At 38.3% G+C, this 18,198-nt stretch overlaps 1 protein-coding gene across 3 annotated transcripts in view; it reads left to right on the top strand.

Annotated features, from left to right (window-relative positions):
* stxbp2 (syntaxin binding protein 2) overlaps positions 1 to 18,198 on the top strand; it is a 65,360-nt gene that overhangs the window by 23,848 nt on the left and 23,314 nt on the right. For all 3 annotated transcript variants that reach the window (XM_072564211.1, XM_072564212.1, XM_072564213.1), the window contains exons 3-8: positions 3,442 to 3,523; positions 6,107 to 6,183; positions 8,257 to 8,335; positions 9,588 to 9,691; positions 10,390 to 10,538; positions 13,855 to 13,939. In XM_072564211.1, the coding sequence (XP_072420312.1) occupies positions 3,442 to 3,523; positions 6,107 to 6,183; positions 8,257 to 8,335; positions 9,588 to 9,691; positions 10,390 to 10,538; positions 13,855 to 13,939 (576 nt within the window). The remainder of the gene's footprint in view (positions 1 to 3,441; positions 3,524 to 6,106; positions 6,184 to 8,256; positions 8,336 to 9,587; positions 9,692 to 10,389; positions 10,539 to 13,854; positions 13,940 to 18,198) is intronic.

Genomic DNA, 18,198 nt, shown 5'->3' with positions numbered 1-18,198 from the left:
TTCTTAGCAAAATGTACTACCTCGCTTTTTCATGCATCTGTGCTGAACTTCATTTTACCAATTAATAACCTGTTCTACAAATTTACTTATCTCCTGTAATGTGTTGTAGTCCTCCTCAGAATTGACTGCTCACCCTTCATCTGCAAGCTGGTGTCATTTGGTATCAAAGATTTATCAATTATCAATAACAATTTGAACTTTGTGCATTTAGGAAATAAATTGTGAACAGTTGTGATCTCAATACAAATTCTTGTGGAATATCACTTCCCACCTCCTGAAATTCTGAATATCCATCCTTTGTTCCTATTCTTTGCTTTGGATTTCCAGTGGCTTCAAGATTCCTGATTGGATTAAGTCAAAAAATGTACATTCAGTATATGGGGCACATTTCTGAAGGCCTTTTGAAAATTGAACAAATGGCATACACAACACTTCCATTATCTATTCTCTGCTATCTTTTCCAAAAGTTTGATATATTAGATCAAGAAGGATTTTCATTTTTGAAATCCATACTTGACTATTCATTGTTATATTTTTAATTTCAAGTGTTCTTCCATTTTCTCCTTTAGTAAGGGTTCCATTTTGTTTTTTTCTTCCACTAATGTTAAACTGGTTGGGTCTTTAATTCATTCCCTAGATATGTATTGTCACCTTTCATACTAAATAAAATTACATTAGTTTCTACTAAATCACTGGCATCTTTTTCTGATGAATTATTAAATACTAGTAATGTTGCCTAAAATTTCTTGTCCCTAGATAATAAAATGTAATTTGTAATAGAATTTTCCATAAAGTTTGAAAATGATGTAATTCGATTTGAAACTAGGGTCTTAAATCTAAACAAGGCAATGAAGGTTTAAGGGGCCCATTGGCTGTTATGGATTGGTGAAAGATATGAAAGTAGATGTGCAATGTATAAAATTTACAGATTAAATAAATTTTTTATAAAACATGTGCATTACTTTTCTGATTAGATTTTTGCACCTTAAAAGTGAGTTAACCATAGTCGACAAAGGAAGCTAAAGATTGATTGATTGTATTAGATAAAAGGAGGTGGCTTAAGGTTTCCAGAAATCTAGTAAGCCTGAGGATCAGGAGCATCTTAGAACTTGGTAAAAGAGAACTAAGAAACTGATAATGGAGGTTTAAATATAAATGAGCAAGAAGCATGAAAATGGATTGTAAAGGTGCTCATAAGTATGTAAAGAGGAAAACTATTAGCAAGTACAATATTAGTCAATTATAGGCAGAGTTGAAATATTGTGGGAAGTGATAGAGAAGCTAAATAATTACTTTGTGTCTGTTTTCACCAGGGAAGAGATCTGAGTTAGTCAGACCCTTTGGTTCAACTCGCACGCCAATTAGACATCTCGATATGACCTAGTCCCATTTACCAGGATTTAGCCCATTTCCCTCTTAAGCAATTCCTATTCATGTACCTATCCAGATGCCTTTCAAATCTTTTAATTATACCTGCCTCCACTACTTCCTCTAACTGCTTGTTCCATACTTGCATCACCTTCTGTGTGAAAAAGTTACCCTTCAGGTCCTTTTTAAATCTTTCCCCTCACCTTAAACCTACATCCCCTATTTTTGGACTCCCTCACCCTAGGAAAAAGACCTTGGCTATTCACCCTATCCACGCTCCTCATGATTTTATAAATAAAGGTTGCCCCTCGACCTCCAATTCTCCAGGAAAATAGCCCTAACCTATTCAGCCTTTCCCTTAAAGCTCCAACCCTTTAGTCTCGGCGACATGATTTAGATCCCAGAGTATTGAAAGAAGTGACTGTACAGATGGTGGATACATTGGTGATCATCTTTCAAAATTCTACAGATTGTGAAATTGTGCTTGCAGACTGAAGGATTGTAAATGAAACCTCCCTATTTAAGAAAGGAGAGACCTAAAACAGGAAATTAAAGATCTATTAGCCTGACATCTGTCATAATACAAATATGATCTACTATAAAGAATGTGATAACTGGACGGTCAACATAGATTTATGAAAGGCAAATCACATCTTTTCCAAGTATTTTGAGAATGTTACCAGTGAAAGAGGTAAGGCAGACCCGTTGGATATGGTGGATTTTCAGAAAGCTTTTGATAAAGTCCAATATAAGTTAGTAAACAAAATTAGAGTGCATGGATTAGGGGCTAATATACTGACATGAATTGAGGATTGGTTATCTGATTGAAATGCAGATTATCAGGCTATGATTTAGTCTGGTACCACAAGGATCAGTTCTTCGGGCTGCAGTTCAGTCTGTACCAATTATTTGGATGTGGGGACCAAACACACTACTAGTTATCCGCAAACATAGAATTATGAGTTGAGGATGCAAAGAGGCTGCAAGGGCATTTAGACAAATTGAGTGGACAAGAGTATAGCAGATAAAATGTGGGTGAGTGAGAGGTTTTCCACATTGATTGGAGGAATGGGCGTGCAAAGCATTTCATTACTGGTGAGAGATTTGGGAAGCGTGAGTGTCCGAAGGGACTGGTGTATTCTTATTCATGAGTCTCTGAAATTTAGCCTGTAGGTGCAGAAAACACTTAAGAAGGAAAGAAGATGGTATATTTTCTTTTTATCCTCTTAGGATAAGAATATAAAAATAATGGTGTTGTTTCAATTGTCTTGAATCTTAGTGAGAGCACACCTCAATTATTGTGCATTGTTAAGGTTCCCTTGCCCATGGCAAGGTATATTTTCCATAAAAGAATGCGATGGAAGTTCCTCATCTAATTCCTGCACTGGTGGGGCTGTCATTTTTAGGGAAGATTGAGGAGCCTGGGCCTCTTAACAGTTTAGGCCAATGAGAAGTGAGCGAATTGAAATACGCAGGATGCTTCGAGGGCTAGACAAGGTAAAAAGGATCTTGGGTGCGTGTCCAGAACCAGGGCTAACTATCGAAGATAAGTTACAAGCTATTTAGCAATGAGATGAGTAAAGTCTTTACTAAGAGGGTAGAATTTTAAAAAGCCTTGCCATGGAGGACCATTGAACCACAGCCATTGTGTTCAAGATAGATTGATTTTTGGATATTAACGATATTGTGGCATAACATGGGTGACAGCAGAAAGGTGGATAATCAGCCTTAATCCAGAGCAGGTTCAAGGGGCTGAATAGCCTACTCGTGCTCTTATGTTTATATAAAAAGTAGGAAATTCTCCATTGCAGCATGACAAGACCATTTCAATTATCAGTCACTTAATGAACAGCTTCACAATATACATTTTATCTTTCTTTTTGAACATTTGTACCCATTGCCCTGCAGTTAAACTTAAATTACGTTCTTAACACCCAATTTTAGCCTTACCTAACCATTGCTTTTTTTTAAATACATTGTCACAATGTCATGCTGTCAGTCTTGATTAAATGCCTCTCCCAAATAATAATGAAAGGAGTTGGTTAAATATAACTTTCTCTAAACCTTTCCTAGGTTCTGCTTGTGGATCACCTAAGTATGAAGATCTTGTCTTCCTGTTGTAAAATGTCTGACATAATGGCAGAAGGCATAACCAGTGAGTAAAGTCACATTTAAATGTAACCATTTGTTTGAATCCCAGTTTGAGGAAGGCATGGAGTTGGCTTGCATGGCCGGGGTGGTGGGGGAAGGATTCTGCATGAGGGTGTAAAGACTAGCCAGGATAACTTGTGCATTTGGTATATATCGTTTTACATTGCAAAGTGATCATTGTTTAATTATTGCACAAAGAAACCTGCCTGGATGGATCTGCCAAGGATTAATTTTATTGCACAGAGGCACAGTCCAAAGTTTCATTAACCACCTGACCTCTGCATGTTATAAAGCACAGTATTGTATTTGCATCAGTGTAACAGGTAATATATATCATTGTATAAGGACCTCGCAGGCAACTGCATACTATTTTTAACATTAGTAAAAATATTTGTTTTCTTTAAAAATGGGAATCCGTCTATTTTATTGCGAAGTCTGTAACTGAGAGGAAGGACACTCTTGATAGACAAGGACACTAGTTTCCAATTTAGTGAGTTATCAAATTCAATACTGTTTAATACAATCAACATCAATTTTCATGCTCTCTTTTTGGCGCTCTTTTTTTTTCTCTTCCCCCCCTCCCCTCCCCATTTCCTAATTTCCCATCTTTTAAAGAGTACCCTCTACTTCTGTTCATTTGAACCAAGGCAGATTACCTCACTTACTTGCCTCATATTCTCTCTGCCATGTTCTTGTCCATTCCACCAATTGAAATCCCCACTAAGCTTACAGCTTACATTTCCACCCATTTTGGTTTCTGAATGTAAGTTTGCTCGCTGATCTAGAAGGTTCATTTTCAGACTTTTGTTACGATACGAGGTAACATCAGTGAGCCTCTGGTGAAGCACTCGTGTTAGTGACCTGCTTTCCATTTGTGTTAAGGTTTCCTTGGGTTGGTGATGTCAGTTCCTGTCACTTTCTGGTTCCAAACAATTGATTACAGATTGCTGACTCCTCGGGCCTAAACTGGGATATACTACCAAACCATTTATTACTTCTGTTTTCTTTTTGTGAACCAAACCTCAGTCCACGCTGTCTGTTTCTGTGTGCTGTCCCTCATTCATTCTCTCTCTTCCGCCAACGACCTCCCCCCACCCTGCTCCAAAAAAAGTATCCTTGTACTCTAATTTTGTTAATCTCTGGCACCACCCCAAACACTTTCTGAAAGTCCAAGTACAATGCATCCACTATTTACTTTGCTGGTAACGTATTATGGCCCCCCCCCCTCAAAACATTTCAAGAACGTGGTGTAGACCCTAATTTTGCTAATTGTTTTAAGCAGGTATAACGTAGCTATTCCAGGAGTGATGCAGCTAGTCAACCCACTTAGTTTTAAACAAAACAGAATTTAGCTACAAGATTACCGAATGAAACACAAACAAAACAGAACAGAGTACAGAATAACTTAATTTCTCCAAAACTCCAATAGGTTATCCCAACTGTTCCAATACTTGCAACAATCCCCATAAACACGCCTTGGCACAAAAGGTAAAATCAAGCGAGTCATACAGGGGAGATCTCCAAGAGAGAGAGTACCAGCATGGACCTGCTTCTCTGGATCCAGTAGCTTCTACAACATTACTGTGTAATAACAAGTCAAACCAGACTAAACCTGAGCTGGGAACACTTCCATTGTACAAGTGTTTTTGTTTTAAAAACTTGAAAACCCTTTGCTTGAGGAAGAATCCATTAGCTATAATTGAACTGGAGCTAAAACCCATCCAAACCCAGACTTTTTGGAGTCTTTGTCTTTTACAACCTCTCTTGGGGCGGGGGGAAAGAAAACGAAAGACAGCACAGTGGTCCACAGTGGCCTCACAGCACCAGGGTCCCAGGTTCAATTCCAGCCTCTGGCGATTGTCTGTGTGGAGTTTGCACATTCTCCCCATGTCTGCGTGGGTTTCCTCCAGGTGCTCCGGTATCCTCCCACAGTCCAAAGATGTGCAGGTTAGATGAATTGGCCATGCCAAATTACCCATAGTGCTAGGTGCATTAGTCAGAGGGAAATGGGTCTGGGTGGGTTACTCTTCGGAGGGTCGGTGTGGACTGGTTGGGCCGAAGGGCCTGTTTGTGCACTGTAGGGAATCTAATCTAACTATAACCTTGTTAAAGGAGCAGCATTGTCACACCTGCAGAAAAACTGCCAACAGGTTTGTCAAACATGATTTCCCTTTCATGAATCCATATTGAACTCAGATTATTTTCCAAATGTCCCATTATCTCATTCTCTATAATAGGTTATAGGATTTTCCCTATTACTTGATGTTAGTCTAACATGTCTGTCATTGTTTTCTCTCTTCCCTTCTCTGCGTTATTTTTGAAACACAGGTGACTGTTAGAAAATTAGTGTGCAGAAAAGGGTTAGGATTAGGTGCTTCTGCAGAAATACTTGTTTTTATGATTTCAAATATTGCATCTCTGTTGAAGCTGAGATCTGTTGTTTTTCCCTCCCTGCCTGAAGCCTAGGTTATGCAGGGTGTTCACAACTTTTGCATAACAGATCCATGTCTGTCTCCCAAAACTACAGTATTAATTCTCATATAATGATACTTGAAACTCTATTGCGACATGGTCTTTCTTGTTCCAGTTGTCGAAGATATCAACAAGCGGCGGGAGCCAATTCCCAGTTTGGAAGCCATCTACTTAATTACACCATCAGAAAAGGCATGTACTGAATGCAAGCTGCAAGTATAAACACTTGTTCAGGTTACTGTCCAGACTCTGTGTATGGTTGTGTATTTGTTAAAAAGTCAGTCATCTTCATTTGACAATGGGTGTGGCACCAGACTATTACGGTGCATGCCTCCTATGTTGCTGAAGAATGCATCTCCACCCCAACTGAAAAAAAAACCATACCAGTCTCCTAGTAACCGGATTGAGGGCATCTAATGCTCGGTTTAACTTGCTCTACAACTATACAAATCCATAAAGTACTTTAGTATTAACTTCTACTGATTTGGAACCTACCCCAGCTATGCTGTGGAGAGAGAACTATATTATCACCAGTAAGTTTACATCAGCTTTGTGTAAGAGTACAAAGAGGAGAAGTAAATGGCACTGCCATTGTAGGAAAACAATGGATGAAGGATTATTTTTGTTTCCATCTAACTACATAACAGATCTAAGGGATGTCGCTATTCTGTTTTGTCTGGGTTGGATTTAGCACAGATACTAGCAGAAAAGAATAATAATTCAAATATCCAGGGCAAGCTGATCTTTTCTGAAATTATTTTTAAAAACTTAGCATTGAACAGCAAATTCTGGCAGTTGCAAACAAATGGCAGCAAATTGTAGATATTCAAACCTAGTTTCAAACCATAAATTTTAGTTTAGTCATTTAAAAATCTGAGTCCCTTTACAGTGTACGTTCCTGTTTTATAAATGATGTATCACCATGCGAACCACTTTAATTACATGTATATCCAAAGAAAGACTCTTGGGCTCCAGTTAGTGATTAGGCATATAATTGAACTGGTGATCCCAGGATCAGAATTGTGACACCCTACAAGAAAGACAGACCCCACATGGTGAAATTTGCCCCTATATCTCATCTGTCTCTGGTTGTCTGCATCCTTTTTGTTTTGTTGCCCTCCCCTTTTATATTTTTGACGATGCAAGTTTTGATCTGATGGTGCTTCCATGAAATACCTTGGGGTGTTTTTCTGTTACCAGCAGTGATTGATATATTTACCTACTGTAGCAATAAATCTGTTTTTAATGGTTTTGGAAAGATCAATTAAAGTGGGTGTGTTCTTTCGCAAATATAACAGAACGTGCTCTTGGAGCACTGCTGCTTTGGACCTGCATGGCAGGAGCCAGTTTCCTTATGGACCTTTAGTGCAATATTAAAATTAGTTTTAAAGTGTTTGTCATGTGCACTACTTTGTGACATTTGTACGGCGTTGTGTATTTCTCAGGAAAACAATGGTCAAATATCTGATTATGAAGGTAAAATGGGTTGGCATAAGTCCTGTTGAGCAGTTAATCTGAGAAGGTGGCATTTATGAGCCACGATTCTGATATTCTCTTTCTCTTGCCTTTGTTTTACCCCAGCTGAACTTTATTTCAATCCCGTTTAGCGGATAGTTGATCTTGCACTACAGATAAGAGCAAACAGCAAATATTGGCAATCTGAAACAAAAGGCAGTACTATTGCAAATACATTGTAGGTCAATCTGCGTTTTGTTCAGGGGGAACACTAGTTTAATGTTTTGGATTCTGAACAGAAAGATAATTGAAATTCAGGCAAGTTCTGGAAATGAGAAAGATCTATGAGAAGGGGATGGATTATAACATTTCAGTCATTCAGAAGAGTTCCAAAATGTTACAACTGAATAAACATGTTGAATTTTGTCAGTGTTATGTTTGTCACTTTGGCCCCCAACCTACCATATTACTGAATTTAATAAATTTAATTTCATAACTTTGTGGGATTTGAGCTGTCAACAATTGCATTACTCAATTAGTGCAATAACCATTAAACTACTGTCCTACTGTTCAAATTTGATATGAAGTATTGAAAACAAAAAAAGTTGGAAATCACATCAGGTAGCATCTAGAGAGAGAGCGCATGCACAAGCTAACATTTCAAGTTCAGATGACTCTTCATTAGACCATCAAGGTGTATGGGGTAGTTGTTAATCATATTTGGAGAAGTAAATTACATGGTGAGCAAAATATGTATATATGTTTCTGGTTTATTTTAATCCTGGGTGCGACTCTTCATCTTCTTTCCAGTCTGTTCGAGCCCTGATTAATGACTTCAAAGACACTCCAACATTTATGTATAAAGCAGCCCATGTGTTCTTCATTGACAGTAAGTGTTTAATATTTCCAGTTTCCCCAATTTTAATCTGAGCAGATAACAACCTTGAAGTTATTGCTATTCCAAATGTTGCTTTTTCTTTCACATGCATGTTTTGGACCCTTTCTGGAAGAGCAAAGATGTGTATGTTTTCCATAGTTCTGCGTGAAAATCCAAGAGCATATGACATGGTTCAATTTATACTATAGGATTACTGGAACACTTACTATAGGTAGTAGTATAAGGGATGTGGACAGGAATTTGGGAAGGATATGGTTCATGGTAAATAGGATTGGCGCAGTTGTTCCATTTTGAAGTGCTGCTACCTGTTAAGAAGGGGTTCAGCTGACTTCTCAAGATGTAAAATATATTGTATTGGTTATAATTAAGATATGATAAACTGAATGTACAGAATTCAATGTAATGCTGGTTTGACCATTTTCTGTTTTCTAATTGTTGTGGTTCTGTTCGCCGAGCTGGGAATTTGTGTTGCAGACGTTTCGTCCCCTGCCTAGGTGACATCCTCAGTGCTTGGGAGCCTCCTGTGAAGCACTTCCGTGATGTTTCCTCCAGCATTTATAGTGATTTGTGTCTGCCGCTTCTGGTTGTCAGTTCCAGCTGTTCGCTGCAGTGGCCGGTATATTGGGTCCAGGTCGATGTGCTTATTGGTTGGATCTGTGGATGAGTGCCATGCCCCTAGAGGCATGCCTGCAAGACAAAGTGTTGCCTTTGTCTTCTATGAATTGTATGCCAGTAGATTGGGAATTGAGAGGGGCGGGTAGAACTAATGTAATAATGCACTGTCATGCCACATAGTGCCCCTACATGACCGCTTTCTCCACAGATTTTTCGTGAAGAAATCATCTATTCATAATCGCTCAAACATTTTCTTAACTCCAACCTAAAAATTGAATTGATCTGCTCTAGAATTAGGCCTCTAGTAAACCTCTGAATTGCATGTACTCCAGGGGGTGGGTACTCTGTCAGATGGAAGGAATGGAGGAGAGAAAATGAGAAACTTACAACTGGATTTATTTCAAAGCATTACAGAGAATAAAACCTTATGTCGCAAATATCACAGTTTACAAGTTTTTATTTATTTAATGGTTTGGTAGAAGTTATGCCATCTATATGAACTCACTGTAACTGGCCTTGATCCATCCTTGTAAGTTAGATTATTTGCCATCACAATGGCTAACTAAAGATTTGTGCTGGGCATTGATCAATCTGGTTTGGTTTCAGTCCCAATTTTTGCTCTCCGCAGCCTGTCCAGAGTCGCTGTTTACCGAGCTTGGAAGATCACGATGCACAAAAATAGTAAAAACCTTGAAAGAAATTCATGCATCTTTCCTTCCTCTCGAATCCCAAGTGAGTAATTGCTGGACAGCTGGTTTAATAATGCATCGTTTTAACCATAAACAGCACATCTGATTCTGCAGTAGACCTGCGTGAGTGGCAGTTGCATTGTGCTGCACAAATGATGCAAATATATTTTCATTTCAAGTCAATCTGACATGCCTTTAAATTCTTTTACAATAAAGTTTAAAAACAGTCAAAATTGTGGTAAATAAAAGGAATTCTCAGTTTTGAGAGAATTTGATTTAATATGGCTTGACTTTTTAATTTTTATATGTACTACTACTTCTCCAAAACACAGCATTTTTCAAATATCTGTAAAATAAATGTTGCTCTTTCAACCAGAGGGCACTCCATTGTTTCAGCATTGAATAATTAATTTGTTTGTGGCAGTTCCATAGATTTGCTGCCTTTGAGGGCAAGTCACTTTATTAAAGTTATTAATGTGTGCCATTTGGCATGATAAACCTCATGCCTGGAACAGCTTTATTACTGTAATAATCTTGCATTATTAAAGTAAACCCTGAGAATATTAACTTATGAATAAACAATTCACTGACTTGAATTTAAAGCAGGCTTTATCTTGCTTTCTGTCAAAAGTACATAGTCATCGTTCATATTTTCCTTGAATAACATAGTGTAGCTGCCTATGGTTTAGTGTGCTTATGTTCAATGCTGGCATTCCAGTGACTGTGTGTGATCTCTATAAGGTGTTCTCGCTGGATTCCCTGGATTCCTTCCATCACTTCTTCAGCTCTCACACTGCAAATGGTAATAGTACCCTGTTGGAGGATCTGGCTGAGCAGATTGCAACATTATGTGAAACATTGAAGGAATATCCAGCTGTGAGATATAGAAAGTAAGTCTGTTTGCAAGCCTTGTTGACATCAATGTTTCCCCTTCCCAGTATACCAAAGTGATGGATGTTGGGCTAGAACTCTTTCCTCCCTCCAGTCCTCAAGACAGGTGGTGATAAGGCTAGGTCATTTGAAAACCTCTGAACTGAGCTTTTGAGGAGCTTTGTTTGAAGAATTATGGAACAGAGTCAGGTTGATGAAATTGGTCATGGTGTAATTGAATGGTTGTAATTTCCTTAATGTCTTGCCCTTCAAATTCCATAAATTACGATTTATCTTAAGTTCTTCACCTTCAGTTCAATTTTTTCAACCCACCTATGGAATTCAGAATTTGAAGTAGCTACGAATGAAGATCTCAGTGATGGACATATGGAGCTAGATACTAACCTACAAGAAATCGAGTTTAACATCATTTCCTTCCTACTTTGGATGAAGCTGACAAAATCTGTTTCAATTCGGGCCAGTAAAGCATGTGAAGTTACACTGTTCAAATTCAATCCCTGCTGGCATGTACTGGCTTCTCCTCCAATTATCTATTGTACTTAAATGTTTAAGCCTTAAATCCTTTGATAGCCTTGTCCCTTCCTGTCTATAATCTTCTAGTTCTCACTCCTTTCCCCACAATTGGTGGTAATGTCTTCAGCTCTTGAAATTCCCACTTCCACTCCACTATTCTCCTTTTTAGAAAGCATTTTTTTTTTAAAAGTCCAGAACTTTGATCAAGATTTTGGTCACCCAGTCTAAGTTTTCCTTGTTTAATTGAAGCGTACTTTTTTAAAAAAAAATTTTTTTTTTTAGGTTATTGCTGCAACGTTTCTGTAAAAGTAGTTTTGCAATCTTTTTCTTTCAAGCTTCCATATTTTAAAATAGTGTAAAATAGAAATGCAATAAAATTCAGGTTTTTTTTAAACATACTATTTTGAAAACAAACCCTCAATTTTCAATCTGCTATTTGAGGGAGGCTGTGGGTTATATCATGCATATCCACAGAAACCTGGAATAATCTAGCAGAGGATGAGATTATTCACTAGTGAAGGTTGTCTCAAAGGTATGCTGCTAATTGAGTTTAAACATTTGCTAACAAGCTTCCTGTGGCTGCAAGCTCACAACTCAATATCTTGCCATACAAGTTAGTAATATATCGTGGTCAGGGAGATGACCTGTGTCGGAGATTGAAAACATATACTGATGCAGTTGTTGAAGTGAGATGCGTCGTCAAGTTTGGAAGGGGGAGAAAAGCTGACCCTTGCTCTGTTTAGATGTGTGTGTTTGCTGAGGAGCAAATGAGAATTTGTTCACTGGAATGGTATTGGTTTGGAGTACACAAGAAATTGGAGCATTTACCTCCCATTTGATTTCTCTCAAAGTAATGTTGACACTTAACAATTTGTGTCAAAAGCACTGTAGCCTTTTTGATTCCATTCTTGGTCTTTGGATGACTGAGTGAAGTCTTTTGGATTAATTCAGCCCTTTATCTGCATTGTATCTCTGAATGTGTCATAACATGGTGCCACTCTGCTCCTTTACCCTATAACTCTGGATATTGTTTCTATTTAAGGCAGGATCAAATGAGACATTCAAGATAAAATTACTTAAATAGAAGCAACATTCAGTTTTCCAGAATAAAGATCAAGCGGAGTATCATTTAACACTTCTTCCAATTTCCCACCTCTGTATGCAAATCCCCTTTTTTTGGTTCTTAATCAGTCGTCCTCCTCTCACCATCATTTACTATTGATGTGTTTATAGAAGATCTTTTCGATTTCCCTTTTTTCGTTGCTTGTCTTTTTCCATCCGTTCTCTCCTTTGCTGTTCTTAGTTGCTTTTTCCCCTCCTTTCTGAACCTTCTCTATTTGATTTGGTTCTCACTGTAATTTCAGTTTGAAACCAGTCATGGGGGCACTTTTTTTTTCTCCATTGTGATTTCCTTTTACATCGAGAGCTCAAGGTTTGTTTGCCCTTCCTTTCCCTTTTTGTGGGAATATATCGCAGCGGTGCCTGAACCACCTTTTTTTTAATATGAAAACCTGTCGTTTAGCTACACTTTTGTTCCTGCCAGCATTTTCTTCCAGACCATACAGTCCAGATTTGTTCTCCAGTTGAATTTAGCTGTTCCCAGTTAATTATTCATTCCCTAGATTGTCCTTTGTCCTTTTTCAGCCCATTACCCTAAACTTTATGATGATAATCACCATAGTCTTACCAGGCCATAGAGCTGCTCTCTCATTAGATAGAGACGCCTGATGGTGATTTAACCGGAAGGCCACCATACTTCAGGGAGGGGAGAGTTTGAGAAGGAGAACCCTTCATGGTAACTTCAACTAGTGGTGGAAATTGAACCCACCCTGTTAGCATCACATTGCTTTGCAAACTGGCCCCTAAATGCTCCTTCATTAATATTTGATCTATGTACTTCAACCTGTTCTGTATACCTAGGTCCAACTGTGCTTCCATTCTGGACTCGCAGATTGGACACAGACTGTTGTAGAACACTTGCCCCTTGTTGCCCTTACACTACCTCTATGCCACATTGTGTTCAGGTAACTAAAGTTGCCCTTTACCAATGACTCTGATTTTTGTACCTATCTGTAAGTTCCTTGCCGATTTTGTTCCTCTACATATTTGTCAATATTTGGTTGTCTGTCAACTACACTGAGCAATGTAATTGCATCCCTTTTTGTTCCTTAATCCTAGCCAAATCAACTCTGTCCTTTAACCTTCTGGGGTATCCTCTTTCTGCAGCATTACCATGCACTCCATAACCAATGCTGCCACCCCTCTAGTTTTATTTTCCTATCTCTTCTGCACATCTTGTAATCACAACAATTTAACACCCAGTCCTGCCCCCCTTGAGTCATGTCTGTTTATTATCACAACATAATTTCATTTAGCAATCTGCACCCTTAACTTGCCAATTTTACTGATGATACTGTGTGCATTCATAAACCTGCAATGTAACCCTGATTTTAGAATCCATTTCTTAGTTCATTTCTGTTCGTTATTCTGATGCTGTCTCTCTGTTTTGTTTGATACTTTGATACTCTGTGATTATACTTTCCTGGTTTCCACATCCCAGCTAGTTTAAAGGCCCCTCAACAGTACTGGTAAGCACCCTGCAAGAAATTCAGTTCCAGCTCTGTTCACATGCAACCCACTGGCTCTACACCACCATTCTGAACGTGCTATTTACATTGTGTTTGCAATACAGAAAACTGTGACACCACTGCCTGAGCTTGCAAAACCCATAGCTCAAGCTTGTGCAGCTGTTAACTCTTATCATTTGGCATGCAAAATTTAAGTTTCTTCTTGTGTTTTTAGGGGCCCAGAAATCAATGCAACATTGGCAAATTTAATACACGACAAACTGAATGCATACAAAGCTGATAATCCCAGCATGGGGGAGGTGAGTAATATTATCACTAATTTGTTCAATTAATTATCAGTTAACTCCTCTTAATTTATGCCTTTTGTTTTGCTGAAAATATTTGTAAAGCCAACAACTTTGGGGAAGAAGTACCTTTTATTTTTGCTGAGAAGCAGCAGTGAGAATATTGGGTTTAAAGGAATAAATACAATGCAATGCCTTGTACTTGAATAGCCCTTATACTGGAAAGTCCTTGTATAACAATAACAGACATCAGTTACTGGGGGGATATTGGGCTTTGAAATTGGTCATACATCAAAATTTCACAGATTTAATTTATTTTTCATTTTGAAGTATTAAAACATTTTGCATGTTGAAGCATTTCTCTGGTTGCGCAGTGCCTCCTTGATACTGTTGAAAAATGGGGTGGGAGAGGAAGTGAAGATGCACTGAAGTGTCACAAGTTCAATAATAACTAACAGTGGCTTGCTGAGAAGGCAATCTGCAGTGTGCAGAAGCTAAACTAACAGTATGCTGCCAATGCCCTGGGTTCTGAAAGCAATTATAATTTTTTACTTAAAGCTTTGTTTCTAATATCAGTACTTCTGTTGCCGATTGAGATTCGGCATCTGCTCTGAGCCGGAGTTCTTCCATCAAATATTCCTGCAGCCTGCAATTTGTTTTTAACGTAAACAGAATTTTACAATGACCTAATGTTGAATTAGGAGATAGTGAAGACTGCTAAATTTGGAGAAGTCAGTTGTTAAAGTGTGGTGATGGAAAAAGCACAGCAGGCCAGGCAGTATCTGAGGAGCAAGAGAGTCTACATTTCGAGCTTAACCCTTCAATTAGGACTTTGTCGACTAATGTTGGAATTAACCACTTAGTAACTTTGCATCAAAGATGTAAAATTAACAATGCTAAGTTTAGTACTGGCTAGGTTGACTCTAATTTGTCACTGAGGACAGTTATTCCTATGAAATTTTGACTTGCAGCCATTTTATGATGGGTTTAACTGAACATTTCTTAACTGTCAAATGCTTGGATAAAGAGGACAGGATAGAATAAACATGGAAATGCTTTGTACCACAGCTGTATCTTTCTCTTTTATCCTATCTTTACCTGTGCCCTTTAAAGTACTTATTTTCTGATATGTCCTGCCCAAGTCTCCTTCCCTTCAGATTTTCTCCTCATCCTACTTCACTTCTGTGCGGCCTATTGTTATGGACCAGACCAAACTCCCTCAAAATATTCAGGAGATAGTGTCTAGACACTAACTTTTTCTTATTTTAAAGGTAAACGTAAGGTTTTTGTGTTCCAGACACAATTTGATTGGTCAAACTACCAGATTTAAAGCAAAACACTTCATTTATCCAATATATTTTAAAATACAATGAAAGAAGGAATTTGAATAACTTAATTCTATTGGAAAACGTAAGAGAATAATAAATACAATAAATATTACTAATTAACTGCTCCAATATCGTAAAATCCCATAAACGCACCCTTGGCAAAAGGCAAATTCGGAACAGTCTCACATGCAACTCTAGTAGAAAGCAGAGAACCCCCAGCTTTCGGCTGTAACTGAAAGAGGGGAAAAGTAGCTTCACTTCTTCAAGACCTCAACAGCAACTGCTGAAAGCTAAACCTGGTTCTGTGGGACTTTAACTGTACCCATCCAGCTACTTCCACTGTTCCAGTTTGGTTTTTTTTTCCAAATAAAACACCAAGGCTTCACAAGATTTTTGTATCTTCTCTGATTGCTCCGCTAATCTCTCTGTAAAGGAAACCAGGATGAAATGCATCTCTTAAATCCATAGCATTGTCACACTATTGAGTAAAGATGGAGAATGAAAACCAGTCAAGACTCTTGCTCATGACTTGCATTTCAAAAATAACTGTTTGAAACCTATGGATATTAGGTACTAACAGGATTCTGATGTGATGGCCTCAATGTTTGAATAGTCCATTTTTTTCATTTATATTTCTAATTAACCTGTTCAAATGTTATTGCACACCTCTGAAGCAGGTGGAACTTGAACCCAGGCCTTTTGGTCAAGGATTAGGGACACTAGTTCTGCACCATTAGATGGTTCCTCTGTCTGTATTCTTATCTTGAATGATCCCTTTGCTGTCACCAGGGAAATCTTACCCAGCAAGAGTCAACACCCCAAGTAGATGAGAATAATTTTGTTTGCTTCTCCCTCCTCAGAATTTGGATTTTACTACTTTCAAAATTTGAGTTTTTTTTTGTTCTCAGCTGTTACTGCAAAACCCTAATGTGACGAATAATTGGTCATTTTGACAATGGATCAGTTTGACTTGACACTCAGCTGCATGAATATTTTTAAGTGTTCTTTGTTTTCATCAGGTGAAAATTAAGAGCTTTGCACATGGTAGATAATAATCATTTTCTTTTTTTAAAAAACTGCCAGAAAGTTAACCTGAGAGACAAGAGCAATTTGTAATTACAGGTCTGTTTCAATTATGCAGATTTGGCCATGGAGAGTTCTTAATCAATGATAGTGCATATTAATATCGAGCACTAATTATGGTCCAGTTCACTAGTCAGCAATGCCACCGATCATTTGGAAATTGTTAAAAAGTAGACTTAACTTTTAACATTGTTTATAACATCAAGTATATTTAGATTAGATTTTAGATTAGATTCCCCACAGTGTGGAAACAGGCCCTTCGGCTCAACAAGTCCACACCGACCCTCCGAAGAGTAACCCACCCAGACCCATTTCCCTCTGATGAATGCACCCAACATTATGGGCAATTTGGCATGGCTAATTCACCTGACCTGCACATCTTTGGACTGTGGGAGGAAACCCACGCAGACACTGGGAGAATGTGCAAACTTAGCGAGTTTTGAGAAGATTTGTAGCTCAGGTTGAGCTCAGAATGTGCATACTCCACACAGCCGCCCAAGTCTGGAATCTAACCTGGGACCCTGGTGCTGTGAGGCCACAGTACTAACCACTGAGCCACCATGCCAGTAAACTGGACCGTAATTAGTGCTTGATATTAATATGCTCTATCATTGATTAAGAACTCTCCATGGCCAAATCTGCTTAATTATGTGTGAAAATGAGTGTTCTGCAAAGACTGAAGTGAGCTGGTCTCAGTTTATTGGTTTGCATTGCAGTGTTTCTTTCTCCTTTTTTTTTAAACTGTTTTCCTTTTCTCTTTTTCCTTCTGTCCCTTGCTTCCTTGTCCATTTTCCAATTCTCCTGTTCTTCCAGAATGCGAACGATTACATTTCAGAAAAGGGTAAATAACCGTGCATTTATTTCTATGCGTGTTACTATGTGTCTCATTTTTTTTTTTGTCGAACAGATCCACAGTTAGTTCTTCGGAATAGCTTTCTGCATATGTGGCATTGACCTGCACGTTTTTGCAAAGTGTTCTGTCGTAAAACTGATATGCACTGTGCTTGATGGGCATTCTAAAATGATGCCAACAGAAAGGACTTGAGTCATTTATTTAATTGTGCTGTGCTAATTTTAGAAATGTCCTGGAGGCTTGCAAAAAACTTATGAATCAAAATAGTTGAAGTCGCATGGATGAATAAATGATTATGATTAGTAAAGATAATGTTAGAATCATAGAATTAGACAGTATGGAACAGGAACTTTTGGTCCATCAAGTCAGCACAGACAAAAAAAATCTCCCCTAAATCTGTCCTAGACCCAGTTTCCAGCACTTGCCTATAGCCTTCAATATTATGACACTTCATGTGCTCATCCAAGTACCTTTTTTGTGAGGTATCCCACCTCAATTGCCCTCCTGTGTAGTACGTTCTAGATTCTCATCACCCTCTGGATGAAACATGTTTTCCTGAAATACCCTCTAGTTCTCTTGCCTTTCACCATAAAATATTGTTCCTTTGTTATTAACCCTTCCAAGCAGAGGGAGCATCTGCTTTCCCATCAGGGGACATTGATTGCAGTAATAAAATGTTCATTTTTGCAGTGTTTTTCACATCTTGCCAATGTCCTAAAGAACTTCAAGGCCAATGAATTACTTCTGAAGACGACATTCTGGACAGCATGGTCCCACTGGTTGTACTGAGATGAATGATCAGCCAATCTGCATTCCTGATTGAGGGATAAATATTGGCCAGGAGCTGCTTGTCCTTCATCAGATAGTGACTTCAGTTGTTCTAGTGGATGTGGCAGAGCTGAAAGAGGTTTTAGTTAAACATCTCATCTGAAAACCAAAACCTCAAGCACTGCCGAGCTACCTCCGCTGTACACCAAACTGTCATCCTAGGTTATGTGCTCAAGTCTCGG

Source organism: Chiloscyllium punctatum, chromosome 46 (assembly GCF_047496795.1).
Source record: "Chiloscyllium punctatum isolate Juve2018m chromosome 46, sChiPun1.3, whole genome shotgun sequence".
NCBI lineage: Eukaryota > Metazoa > Chordata > Chondrichthyes > Orectolobiformes > Hemiscylliidae > Chiloscyllium > Chiloscyllium punctatum.
Note: the sequence above shows the minus strand (reverse complement) of the source record. Positions and strands in the feature narration are given on the sequence as shown.